The 12373-nt window shown below is 43.7% G+C and overlaps 1 protein-coding gene across 19 annotated transcripts in view; it reads right to left on the bottom strand.

Annotated features, from left to right (window-relative positions):
- Positions 1 to 51: 51 nt before the first annotated feature.
- The window catches only part of zmynd8 (zinc finger, MYND-type containing 8), a 13502-nt gene continuing 1180 nt past the window's right edge, over positions 52 to 12373 (bottom strand). The window contains exons 1-22 of one of the 19 annotated variants that reach the window (XM_057029018.1): positions 11335 to 11402; positions 6479 to 6546; positions 6210 to 6361; positions 5848 to 6069; positions 5609 to 5722; positions 5180 to 5245; positions 4904 to 4996; positions 4741 to 4828; positions 4525 to 4580; positions 4368 to 4445; positions 4135 to 4250; positions 3727 to 4061; positions 3562 to 3654; positions 3349 to 3483; positions 3118 to 3273; positions 2436 to 2945; positions 1802 to 2284; positions 1543 to 1700; positions 1288 to 1368; positions 1109 to 1187; positions 770 to 1009; positions 52 to 661 (exon numbers count right to left, since the gene is read on the bottom strand). In XM_057029018.1, coding sequence (XP_056884998.1) covers positions 492 to 661; positions 770 to 1009; positions 1109 to 1187; positions 1288 to 1368; positions 1543 to 1700; positions 1802 to 2284; positions 2436 to 2945; positions 3118 to 3273; positions 3349 to 3483; positions 3562 to 3654; positions 3727 to 4061; positions 4135 to 4250; positions 4368 to 4445; positions 4525 to 4580; positions 4741 to 4828; positions 4904 to 4996; positions 5180 to 5245; positions 5609 to 5722; positions 5848 to 6069; positions 6210 to 6361; positions 6479 to 6546; positions 11335 to 11387 — 3546 coding nt within the window. In that variant the 5' untranslated portion in view covers positions 11388 to 11402 and the 3' untranslated portion in view covers positions 52 to 491. Of the gene's footprint in view, positions 662 to 769; positions 1010 to 1108; positions 1188 to 1287; positions 1369 to 1542; positions 1701 to 1801; positions 2285 to 2435; positions 2946 to 3117; positions 3274 to 3348; positions 3484 to 3561; positions 4062 to 4134; positions 4251 to 4367; positions 4446 to 4524; positions 4581 to 4740; positions 4829 to 4903; positions 4997 to 5179; positions 5246 to 5608; positions 5723 to 5847; positions 6070 to 6209; positions 6362 to 6478; positions 6547 to 7920; positions 8867 to 8934; positions 9179 to 9221; positions 10046 to 10094; positions 11277 to 11334; positions 11403 to 11435; positions 11502 to 12373 lie in introns of those variants that run through there. The other 18 variants (XM_057029020.1, XM_057029028.1, XM_057029023.1 and 15 more) reach the window with 18 other exon arrangements.

The following is a 12373-nucleotide window of genomic DNA, read 5'->3' as shown; positions in this document are numbered from 1 at the left end:
TAATTTTTACAGTACAAATTTTGCAAATCATACCGCTTCACAAGTAGTGTCTAACTTTTTAGAAAGTTGTTATTTTCTTTACGGTATACAGCAGGCATTCTTAGGATAACAGTTTAAGAATGTGGAAAACAGCAACTAATTTACAGACATTTCTGCCAACAATTCTTCAACGCAACTCTTGATGGACTAGAAGTGTGCAGGACTAAGTGCATGTTCTGTGAAGGTCATGCATGTTCTTTGATAATTATACTGTAAGATTTCTATATGCATTAATTTCTATAAACTCTTCCTGCAGGAAGTGGCCATTAACTTTGCACTGCCAATCAGGTACTTTAAGATTGTTTCAATACAGTGACCTAGACCCCCCTTAAAAGCAAACAAAAATATTTAAATTAAAAATATACCCTCTTTGACAACAGTTTACATATACAAGATACGTAAGAGTTATAAAACATCTAGATACATTTACACTTCAAGTACGCCAAACTCTGTTAGGACGATGCGATGTTGTCAGTGCTCTTCTCCGTGTCTTGGTCCTTATCTGCCGGTGTAGAGACCATTGGGTCTCTAAAAGAGTTTGAGCCACCGCCGGGCTGCCCTAAACCTTTGTTTGGAAGGTCTGCTGTGGACTCAGCCTCTGGTTCTTGCTGCGGGGCAGTGGCTACAACAGAGGAGATTTGAAATAAAAATCACACCAGAATTAAGAAAAAGGACTGAAACTGTGCCCCGAGGGAATCAAAAGGTTGTCAAAGCAGTCAAAGGGTGTTACCTGACTGTGTGCAGGACTTCATGTGTTCTGGCCAGTGTGCTTGCTGACAGGGGTAATCGCAGTAACTGGTGTTCCAGCAGCAGTAAAAGATGGCCTCCTTCCTGCAGTTGGCACACCACTGTTTCTTTTTTGTCTCATCCACTGCTTGTTGCTTCTCCACTTCTGTCTGCTTCTTTACCTCAGACACTAACCTCTCTCTTTCCTGTTCCAGACTTTGCCTCATCTCTGCCATTGTAAGCTCTAAACAAAATAAGGGTTGGGACAGGAAAAAAGAGACATCACACGGCATTGAAACACATGAAAAAAATGATTGTATTAACGGTGTATTTAAGATCTCACCGAGATTGTGCTTCATTTCTGACAACTCTTGCTGATGGAGCCACTGTAACTTTTCAATTTCAATCCTCAGTCTTCTAATCTGAAAGCCAGTCGCACGTTCAGGTAAATGAAGGTCCAGATGCAAATTTATGGCTATAATCTGATCATTCGTCTCCCTAAGGGCAAGGTCAAACTGATACCTCTGCTATTGTGTTCCCTGATGTACTCTTGGAAAGATCATTGTAAATCTCTGTCATTGTACCCTTGATTGCATCCATTATCTGAAAAGGACGAGCAAATACACTGAAAACTGTGTTATGGGCTATTAAAATCCAAGCATTGTGTTAATATGTGACCTGTCTTAAAAAAAAAAAGCAGAGAATAATGAGACTTTACCAAAGTCAAGATGAACATGCATCTCAAAAAGACAAGTATTAACAGTAAATGCAACTAACTTTGTTTGTGTACTTGGCAATGTCTGCAGCTACATCGGCTGAGGCAGTGGGAATATACACATCTGTTTCCGCTGGTGAGGATGTAGCAACTGGACTACTGGATACCAGGGTGACAGCCGATGTGGATGTGCTGAGTGGAGTGTCTTTTTGTTGTACAGCTTTATGTAAAAAACAGACCAATTGGGCAATTGTTTCACAAGAAAGTGATAATGTAACATGATTAGAATTTATACATCCGACTGAACATGCACGCTCCTACCTTTAACGGCCTGTCTGGTTTGATAGCGTGTACTCTGCGAGGACTGTTGTGCCGAAGATGATGCCAAGCCATTTCCAGCCACCTTTGTTTGGGTAGGCACCTGAGTCTGGCCTTGCAGCTTAGAGGTTGACACAAGTTGCTGACGCTGCACCTTCTGCATGTGCCACTTCTGAGAGGAGGTCTGAAACTTGGCAGTAGAATTCCACACTACTGCTCCCTGCACCACCGGCACTGTTTCTCTGGGCAGCAGAGGGCGCTGCTTCTTCAATGCTGGTGTGTTGGTGGATGAAGCAGACGATGATGAAGTAGGGGGTGTTGCTGAAGTGTTGGACATAGCTGTGATGCTAATTGTTGCAGGAGAGGAAGCAGTGAAGGAGACCATGTTGACAGGAATGGGCACAGGAGACTGTGAGGAAGCACTGCTGGTTGTGAAAGGAACTAGAGCATTTTGAGGTGTGGCTGCAGCTGGGGTCGGGCCTTTGCCTTGAAACACAAAATACACAATATTCACACTTAGTTAACAAGACTACTGATTATTCCAAGTATATCCAATAACATAAATTCAGTTTTGACCATTTATTCCATGTTGGGTTATTTCTTTTAGGATCGAAAGGGGAAAAAAGTACAACCATACCTTCAGGTTTACAAGCAGAAGACTCTTTAGCACCGTTATCTTTTCTATTCTTCCTTTTGTCCTTGCCCTCCTGATCATCTCCAAGGTCAATAACCAGCTCCCTCTCTGAGTCAGAGTCCTCCACAGGCACAGGCTGACTTGTTTCTTCTTTTCCCTCAGATTTCTCTCTGGGCCCAGGTGATAAAGGTGGTACTGGGACTTTCTCTGAGCTTTCTTTCTCTGACTCTTTGCTGGTTTTCTCTTTATTCGGAGCATCGGATGATGGTGCGGATGAATTTCCCACTGACTCTACTTTCTCAGATTTACCGTCCTTATCTTGGTTCGGGGAGGTTTGGTCTTTTTTCGGTTTCTCTTCCGGGGCTTCACTGGTGGGTGCGGCATCTTGATTATTCTTGGTCTTGTGTTCAACGTCACTGCCGTACTCACTGTCACTAGAATCCGATTTATCAGAGTCTTCCGAGTCACTGTGCTCCACCCCTTTATACGCATCAACAGAGATCTCATCAATACCTGCAAAACCAAGGAAAAAGAGAAATACAGTAGCTTTATTAATGGTACTCAGAGAAGCTGCAGAGAGGCAAAATTTGCTTCCATCAGCTGTCCACAAAATTCCATCTGCTATCACAGATATAAATAAAATCACATTTATAATGCTTTTATTTGTTGTTTGCAGTTCACTGACCCAGCTGTGCCTTGCAACTCTCAATGGTTTTGTCCAAATTCAGCTGGAAACGGCTCTTGATTTGTCTTTTCGGAGAGGTGAGGACTGGCAAAACTCCTTGTTTCTGCTGAACGGTTTCACTAAGCTCCTTTAGGTCCATTTCTGCTTTACTACGGTCTATAAGAAAAGAATCAACATAAATATTGACTCCCAATTGTCTACAGAAAACACAGTTTTAGATTTGCGATTCACCTAGATTGAGGTTCAGGATGCTTCCTGTTGGTGGTGTCTTCTCCTGCTTACCAATTCCAGCAGGACGACAATGAAACGGTTTAGGGCCGTCTAAGGAACTGCCTGCAGGACCTGGGCGAGGATGCGCCGGTGATGCTGTTCAAATGCATTTAGACTATTCAAAAATCATCTCAAGTGAGATGCAACAATTTTAAAATGTATCTGCTGAAATACCTGTTGAGTCCATGGACTCTTCTCCTGTGCTGTACTGGTTGTTGGTTACCGGTACTTTTGTCTGGGACTTGTCGGCAGTCTCCTGTTCCCCATCTGAACCAGTGTGAGCAGAAGAGTTGGTGCTTGTGGGGGAGCGAGGCATGTCAGCAAGAGGCAGCCGCCTACCCGCAGTGGTCCCTCTCGCCCCTGCCAGCATGGGCCTGACCAGAGGGATCTTGGGTGATGCTGTCATATCAAAGCTCAGCTTGATCTTCTCCTTTTTATCAGCTTTAACTGGAGTGGATGAGGGGTTCGCAGGATCTTGAAGCATCTGGAAGTTGTTGTCAGGAGTGTAAGGTGTTCTGAAGGGGGCATAGTTGAAGACTCCAAACTTCTTCCTCATGTTCTCCACATAGACCTCCATCTCTTGCATGGCACTGTTGAAGATGCTTTTGGTCTTCTTCACGGAGAACGGAATCTCTTTGGACATGAGGTAGCAATTGTTTAATGGAACCCAAGCCCTGAATGACAGAGAGTCACACTATAAAATAATCCTCAATGTTCTTCACAGTCCACGGACGTGAGGTTTGATACCTGTCATGTTGACCAAAAAAGCGAGCATCTACTTGTCCATCTTTGTCTCTCAGTGCTTTAGCAGGCCAGAATGGAAATCCCTTCAGTTTTGCCCACACGAGCGGGTGCGGGTTACTCTGCAGGCATACAGTGAAACACTGGAACTTAGCTGCAGTATTTCAGTATGTCTGAATGAGTAAAACAAACATCATTGTTTCATTAACAGGAACTTCCATGTTGGTCAGCAAGCTTACACAAGGCTCACAGAACCAGTTGTCTCTCTTTTGGCAAGCAGACAGGTAACACTCAGGACAAACTTCGATCTCATTCATCTGTAAAAACATAATCGGAAGATGTACAAAACCCTGCAACTCCACTCCAAACATGTTCATAATCAAACTACACACCTACCTCATGTTCGCAGATTTTCACTATGACCTTTGCAGTTGCTGTGAGTTTGTGATTACCTAAAGGGAGAGCATCTTGTTAGCTGGTATTATAAACACAATGTTACCTGTATCGTCTTATTCAGTCACATATTTACCCTTTTCCTGTAATAAAACATGTTATCATAAACAGAAGTTGGAATATTTAGTCTGTTGCCAATTTGTGATTAACGACCCCTACCTCCATTGTATATAATACAGTTGTGCAAAATCCATTTTGCATCTGCCAAGAATGCTTCCGTGCATCCATACATTTTCTTTTTAATATTCTGCAGGACAAAATGGAAAAAAAAATGAAAAATTGGAAGTATGCACATAAAAAATGCAACAGCCCAAATGTTCACCTTCTCAAGCGTGCAAATATCCATGGGATGAAAAATGTACTCCGCATAGTCTGGATGCTGCTCAAGAGAGACGGGTTTCTGGAAGGGTTCAGTCTAGATGACAAAGATAACGGAAAGCAAAGTGAACACGGGGGAAACTCTGCCTGCACAGCCTTCCCCTCAACCAAGCATGAACATGCTACCCACATGCTACTAAAAGCCACTTGAAAGAAAAAGAAGAAAAACAGTTGAGGACGAAATCATGAAGGGGTCTTTGTTAGTAGTGTATTTGATTACCCAATTAAAAGTCTTTCTCTGCATGGAAGCTGCATGGGGGGAGCGAGATGACAAGCGGGGATGATCCTGAAAGAGAGTAAGAGGGGCAGCTGTATCCTCACCACCAGCTTCATGGTTTCTGGCCATGGCAGGCCCAATGCTTATGATCATTAGCTCTGCTGTTAGAAGTCAGTTGCACATGCAAATCAACAATATATCATGCGGGACTGATATGTAGACTGGTCGCATCTTAAAACGGAATTGTCGGGACTGTGATGACCAGATCAAGCGTTTCCCTTTATGCAGAAGCCATCTAAAAGATTAGCCAGCGAGGAATGCATGCCATCATCGAAACAAAAGCAACAACATATTGAACCAAATTAAAAAGAAACACTGGCTCTCACAACACAATACCAGAGGGAGGAAGAACACGGGGGCAACAGGACTTACACCTGGCTGTTTCATCTTCTGAAGGGCAAACTTTAGCAGGTAAGACAGTTGTTCTAGTGTCAGCATCATCATGGCTTTGCTTTGAGTCTCTATACACTCGGCAACTGTTATTTTCTGGAACACAATGACAGGATAATATCAGCAAAGAATGCAACTTGTTTTTCCACTCAAGCCAGTGCTTGATAAGAAGTCCACAGATCATCAATGCATGTAATCGCCCTGCGCGTTGCCGTGAGTACCTCACACTCTGGGCAGAACCAGTCACCCTCTGGCTCGGCTGGGAGTTTGAGGCACTTGGCGTGGTACACCCTGGGGCAGAGCTCACAGCAGAGCACCTGTCCCTCTCGGTGGCACAACCAGCAATAGAAATCATTCCTGCCGTCCTGCGGTACCACATCAACAGGGTCTGTGGTGAGCGCTGGCTGCTTCACATAGTAAAAGGGACCGTGTCTTAGCTCTGACTGGAAAGCAGGCAAAAAACACAAAGTTGGGAAAAGGTCAAAGTTGGGGCAAGGATTAGAAGAAGCCAAGCAGACATAATGAAGTTCTACAGGTTGTGTCCAGTGTGGCTCAGTTTTCAGTTCTTTTTTGTGGTGGGTACCTGATCCTTGCTGCTGCTCAGAGCACCTGGTTTCTTCTTCTTTTTAATTTGACATGGAGATGTTTCAGCAGAAGAGTGGCTATTGGAAGAATGCGACGGGCTCGGCATCTTTCGTTTTTGGGCCGGTCGCTCTGTCGACCCTGGGTCTGAAACTGTAGGTCAATGGTTACACAAACAACATAAAGGGCAAACCACTCAACGTGTCACTGCTGGAAATGAGGAAATACCAATACAGGTCTGCCAACTTATCTACGAAACAGCATCTTTACCTCGAGAGCGTGTTGAAATTTCCATTCCTTCTGATATAATCTGGGGTTTCCCAGTGTCTTCTTCCACACTGGCATAAAAACAGAGCATCATCAATCAGGACACAACATTTCTTGTGTGTGATAATCACCGGACAATTTATCATACAGAGAAAATCGACGGAATCAGAAAGTAGCGCTAGGTTGACACAGCACAAGAAAATCTGTCAAATACGAATGTAGGATATTTTATACATGCTACTCTGCACATTTCAGTTCTCTAATTTAGAACATTAAGGGCCCTTAAGGGCAAACATCAATGAAACATTATCACCCAAATGAAAAGGTTTTTATCTTATCAATCACAGGTGGTTCAGTCCAAACCTACCATCAGAAACACATTGTGCTATAAGTCAGGCTGAAGGCAATATTCCTCTGCAGGAAAATGAGTTCTGCCACTTCCTATCCAAAAATATGGTTAGAGCATCGAGGCTGTGGATCAGTAAGGTGCAGGCTGGACAGGTCGCAGGTGGTTTCTGTCATTTTAGAAATCTTTTATCACACTGGTTTGTACTGTTAACTTTGCCCACGTTTGGGTGTCTGGGTGGGTGATGCTACAGCTCCAGTGCACAGTCATCGTTACTCCTTAACGGTATGAAGTAGCTGCTTAACATCAACAGATTTAAACATGTACCATGTGTGTGTTTCACAATGTGAAGAAAAGGCTGGATCAGAGCTGATCAGAAGTCAAGCAGATCTCCACTCATGAAGAGCAAACCTCCGTAAGCAGACCATGGGTCTATAAATACTCACACCACATGAATATACTGAACAGTGGAGTCTTCAACACAGCAGTTTGGGTGCCAACAAATGAAAAGCAGATTCCCCCGCTGTTCAAAAACAAAAATAACCACTGATCAAATGACCTTATGAAACAGAACTGAGAAACATTTCCATAAGAGGGGAAACCAAAATCTGCTCTAAAACCCGCCATTCTCTCTGTCCAACAGGTATTCATCCAGGATAACGTGACTCATCCTGTTTCGCAGGCACGCCGGTTTTATTCTGTTTAATTTCATGTACTACGGAGAAAAAACCCTGTTGTGGGTATAATGTAGAAAACAGTGATGGGCTGAAAACAAAAACATGGCTTCCATCTCGCTCCTCCTCAGTCTCTACAGGATTAAATGACAGAGAGGACATCTGCTGAGGCCGACAGAGGTGCAGTAAATGGTTTCTGCATGGCCAGCCTGAGACTATCTCACAGAGCAATATCATGGCCAGGGCCCGAAGCACAGCAACAAGAGACAAAGAGGAAACACATCGCTGCCCAGGCTGACAAAAACCTTTCTAAATCAACACCACAGATCACACGACACAGCCTATTGTAACCTACCAGGACACCCCCTTCCACACCCACCACTGCCACAACACCCATGCTTCAACGTAGGAAATCAGCAGCATACCTTTGTTCTCTTTCACACACAGAGTCTTCAGCCTATTTTTTCATCTTTTTAAATTATTAAGGCCGTTGGGGGATGAGGGATAAGATGGGTCCAGGTTTCCCAGAAGGCCTTCTCTCCCTGCTGCTCTCTTCTGCAATTGTCAATCTTTAACCTCGGCTGCACGCTGCCGATTGGCTTGAGCACCACACGGAGGTGCCTGATTGGGCGCTCGGCTCGGTGTGCCATACAGGCTCTCTTCTCCTCGCTCTCCTCAACCACAGTGCTGCAATGCAGCGAGGACGGCTCCCAGCCGATGCTGGGAACCTTTTAAAAATCAAGCCCCTCACTCCCTTTAAACCCCCATAGTGACACAGACTGGCAGCGAGCTTTATCACACACGAGGAGTCGTCCTTCAGACTCGACAGCGGCTGGAACCGAGCCCCCCCGCCTTCAGCTCTCTCTCAGCCTGTATATGTGCATGGTATCCATTTTGCACACACGCTCTCTCTCTCCCCCTCTGTATCTCTCCCTCTCTTGCTGGCACTGCACACAGAGCACGTACACACAGCGATTATATATATATATATATATATATATAAAATGATATGTGGCTTAATATGTGTTCTAGCATGTTGATGTGAAACATGGTCACATGATGGGCTCAAACATGGGGTCAGGCCTCTTGGTCAGCACAGACAGTCTTCTTGTGCTCATTGGGACATACAGAGCTACGCTGACATCAGACAATAAATCGATGATAATTGACAGTAATATATTATAAATATGTCATTTTACCAGGCGTCTTAACCCTATTCAGAAATAATACCTCCAATTCATGAGGAAAACTGTGCGCAGGCCTCATGCTTTTGTGAGACCAGACGTACCCAACAAGGAAGAATAAATGTGTGATCTTCAACGAAACCAGCAAACCTAACAGAAAGACAGGCCTGAAACTGAAAGTGCAGACTTGACCGAGCTTCTATCAGTCCCTCCACGCCATGATGGAATGGAGAGATTAAAGAATTGACCACACACCATTCACAAAACGTTGGGGGAGGGAAGGGCTACGAGGGTCACTGCAGGCTGCTCCTGAGCCCTGGTCAGGCAACACGTGCACCACAGTCCCGTTTACTCCTGACGTAAAGCTTTTGTCGGGCATCCAAACCCTGCGACAGATTTTCCATCTGGAACGTGTTCAAATGTAAACAACACTCACAGGCTTGATGATGCATCTAGACTCATTTACCAAAATCTAGTCCTCCTAATCTAATTCATGCACACAGAAAAGCAGCATCATGGTCATAAACAGGAGTCAGTCTAACCTTAAAGGCTTGACAAAACAGGTTTCCCTGCCTCTCTGGATGAGACGAGGTTTCTATGCAGAGTCTTTTCAGCGGAAGTCCTTCCTTTCTCCTTCCCTGCTCTCACTCTCTGTCTCTCTCTCTCTCTCACACACACACACACACACACGCGCACGGTGTGCTTGGAGCAGAGGGATGGGAAAGGGAAGCAATCTAAAATGGCTGACAGACAACAGCACAGAACAACAGTGGGAGGCAGAGCACACCATCATGCTCAAGCTATCCCTCCACCCTTTTGATAAATAAACTGCTAGGGCGTGGTTTGGTTGCAGGTCACTGGTATTATTATTCTGGAGGTAAACGGTACATCCAAATGACAGATGTGAAGTGGTTTTTAGGATCCGTAAAGATTAGGTAGCTATTTCCAGTATCTTCCCTTTGGTTCCATTTACTGATGTGTCCTGCTGCCTCATTCTTGCTCCGGTTTTAGGCCTGAATTAAACACATTCTGCTGCCAGATTGTGCTAATTCCTCTCCCCACAGCACTGATTCCAGTCTCTCCCATCATGCCTCTATACCTCACTGGGCCTGTAGGCCAGGCCTGCCTGCAAAACTCAATTGTCTTTTCTTAACAAAAGATCCTTTTAGGTCAGTGTACTGTATACATACGATGATATTAATCTCATCCACTGTGTGTCAAACTGGTCTGTCCAGACAGCCAACCAGTGACAGTATATGCCCGTCTTGCAGGCCCCAGTCACATGCTGGGAGGTGTCACACTCTTGCCAGTGCCCCAGACTTCCATACAAACCTGTACTTTTACCCAGGCACATACCATCCTGGTGCCTTATGAACAGAGTACAGAACATGTCAAAGAAGGAAAATAAGGCTTACCTCTGTGGATGCATGGTTAAACACTCTGTTTGATATGTCAGTGCTTATTAGAACATGGAGGACAGCACTGCCAGCCTTTAGCCTGCACAGAAAAGTCACGGCTATGCAAGCCGTTGGATTGACTGCTCTAATAAAAGCCTCGCTCAGAATGGTTGCACATGGGGGCAGAATATAAGACAGCGGCTGATTGGCTGGTCCATTTCCTGGCTGCTTGTCTTTTGTTCAGCGCAGCAGTAACACAAGAGCTCAGAGCTAGAAGAGCTGCAGGCCCAAATCAAATCAACTGCTGCAGGCATTTTTTCCCCCCTGCGTAACTATGAACAGTTGTCTTGGGTTCTAATAGATAATGTCATCACATTAGCTCCTCAGTAAAGATAAACCAAGCCTCATGTGAAAGGTAAATACCGACCACGTTGGAAGAATAAAAACCTTTTTCGTATAAAGCTTTAACAACAATGTCAGGAATGCAAACTGCAGCAATACAACAGTGACAGAGTGATTTTCCTGACAGTGGCCTTTGAACAGATGTGTTTACAGTGTGGCTCTGTGTAGATAAACCAAGATTGTACTGAAAGTTTCAATCCAGTAGAACATTTTTAGTGATTTACACCGAGACTGTCAATCGGGGTTAAGGAACAACCATTCAAGCACTGAGGACGCCGCGTCTGGAGCTATGTCGGAGTTCAGCGTCTCACTCAAGGAAACTTGAAGTTTTGCAAACAAACCAAAGATATCAATGAAGACCTAAACCATATACTGAATGCTTTGTCTTCTAGGCTGCAGAGTGTTGTATTATGTACGTCTACAATTCTACAAAACAAAATACAGCAATATGTTAAACTGGGTGTATTGTGCCTGCCCCCTATCGGCACAACAGTGACATCTTGTGGACATAATCTGTAACTTACCACTGCTGTATAATGTACGTCCACTGTATAAACAGGAAGTACAGACAATAACTACGTTTGTGCTAAATTCAATCACTATTTACGTGTGAAACATCAAGCAGTATTTATAAATATCAGTTGGCGGCGTTTCAATAAACACTCAACAAGCCTTGGGGTAAAGGGATTAGAACCCAAGATTTCCGCATCAAATTGCGAGAAAATGACACAGGTTAGAGTAGGATGTCAAGCATGACCATAAAACGCAACCTCATATTTGCACAGCAAGTTTAAAGTCCACAATAATAGTTAGCATTCCTGCAAGCAATCAGCTAATATTTGTAATGTAGTATTACCTGAATTTATTAAAATAAATAAATGGATAATGACGACAAGAACGACTTTGCATGGGTACTCTGGTAACATAAAATATAGGACTTGTGTGCGTTAGAATTACCTTACTGCATATTCTGTCAACTTTCATCAAGATGGTGACACGTCCTTTACCGTTGGCAGGTTGTAATATTTTCTTTATTCCACAAGACGGCGCCCTTGTTCAGCTTTCACAACCTGCGTTTACCATTAAATTGTACACGCAGCCTACTACATGTTTAAATTGTTTAAAAGATGTATTTACCTTTGCTCTTCCATTTACTGTGTTCATATGATTAGTATATTTTGTGTGTGAAATTGTAATAATATATTTTATTGAGCGTGCTTTTTTCTGAGAGATTTATTCCTTTATTCGTCGAAAATTGTTGGGAAAAAAAAGCTAAAGGTGTAAAGTGAGATCATTAGAAACAGTTGGCCCTTCAGCTAAGACGTTTGGGCTGGTTAAAGGCGTTTAAATCCTTTTCCTTTTTCAGTATTCCTATACTGGATTGCCGGATTTAAAGCCTTGGTGCAGTAAGATCCTATAAAAATAAATAAAAACACCAATTACTATGCCCATAAAATAAAATGTTATCTTAGTCCACTGATATCTGAACATATTGAAATAAATAATGACATAAAATGTAGTCTTGACAGCTATTTGGATTCGCATGAGCAGTTGCGTTTTGTCTTTGTCTGAATTTGAGCGAGGTTTTGGTTTAGAGCAGAGAAATACACGCAGTTTGCAGGTAAACTAATCAGAATACACCAATGAACGTGGAGCTATGTCCTGTCTTCTCAAACTGTTATCTCCTGTCCTTTTCAAAGTAGATGGCTTCTGAAGGGAGGGGGATGGGATAAAGTGTCTCGCACTCAGGGGGGAGGTCAGTTTGCCACGTTTTGTGGGGGAAGGGACACAAACACAGGGCCACTGGGCCCCTCTTGGGTCTCCATGGAATGTAATTGAGGCTGTGTCACTCAGGCAGACACAAACAGACCAAACATCAAGTCATGGACCATTAC

The sequence above is a fragment of the Takifugu flavidus genome, chromosome 4 (genome assembly GCF_003711565.1).
Source record: "Takifugu flavidus isolate HTHZ2018 chromosome 4, ASM371156v2, whole genome shotgun sequence".
Taxonomy (NCBI): domain Eukaryota; kingdom Metazoa; phylum Chordata; class Actinopteri; order Tetraodontiformes; family Tetraodontidae; genus Takifugu; species Takifugu flavidus.
This window is presented reverse-complemented; position numbering and strand designations above follow the sequence as displayed.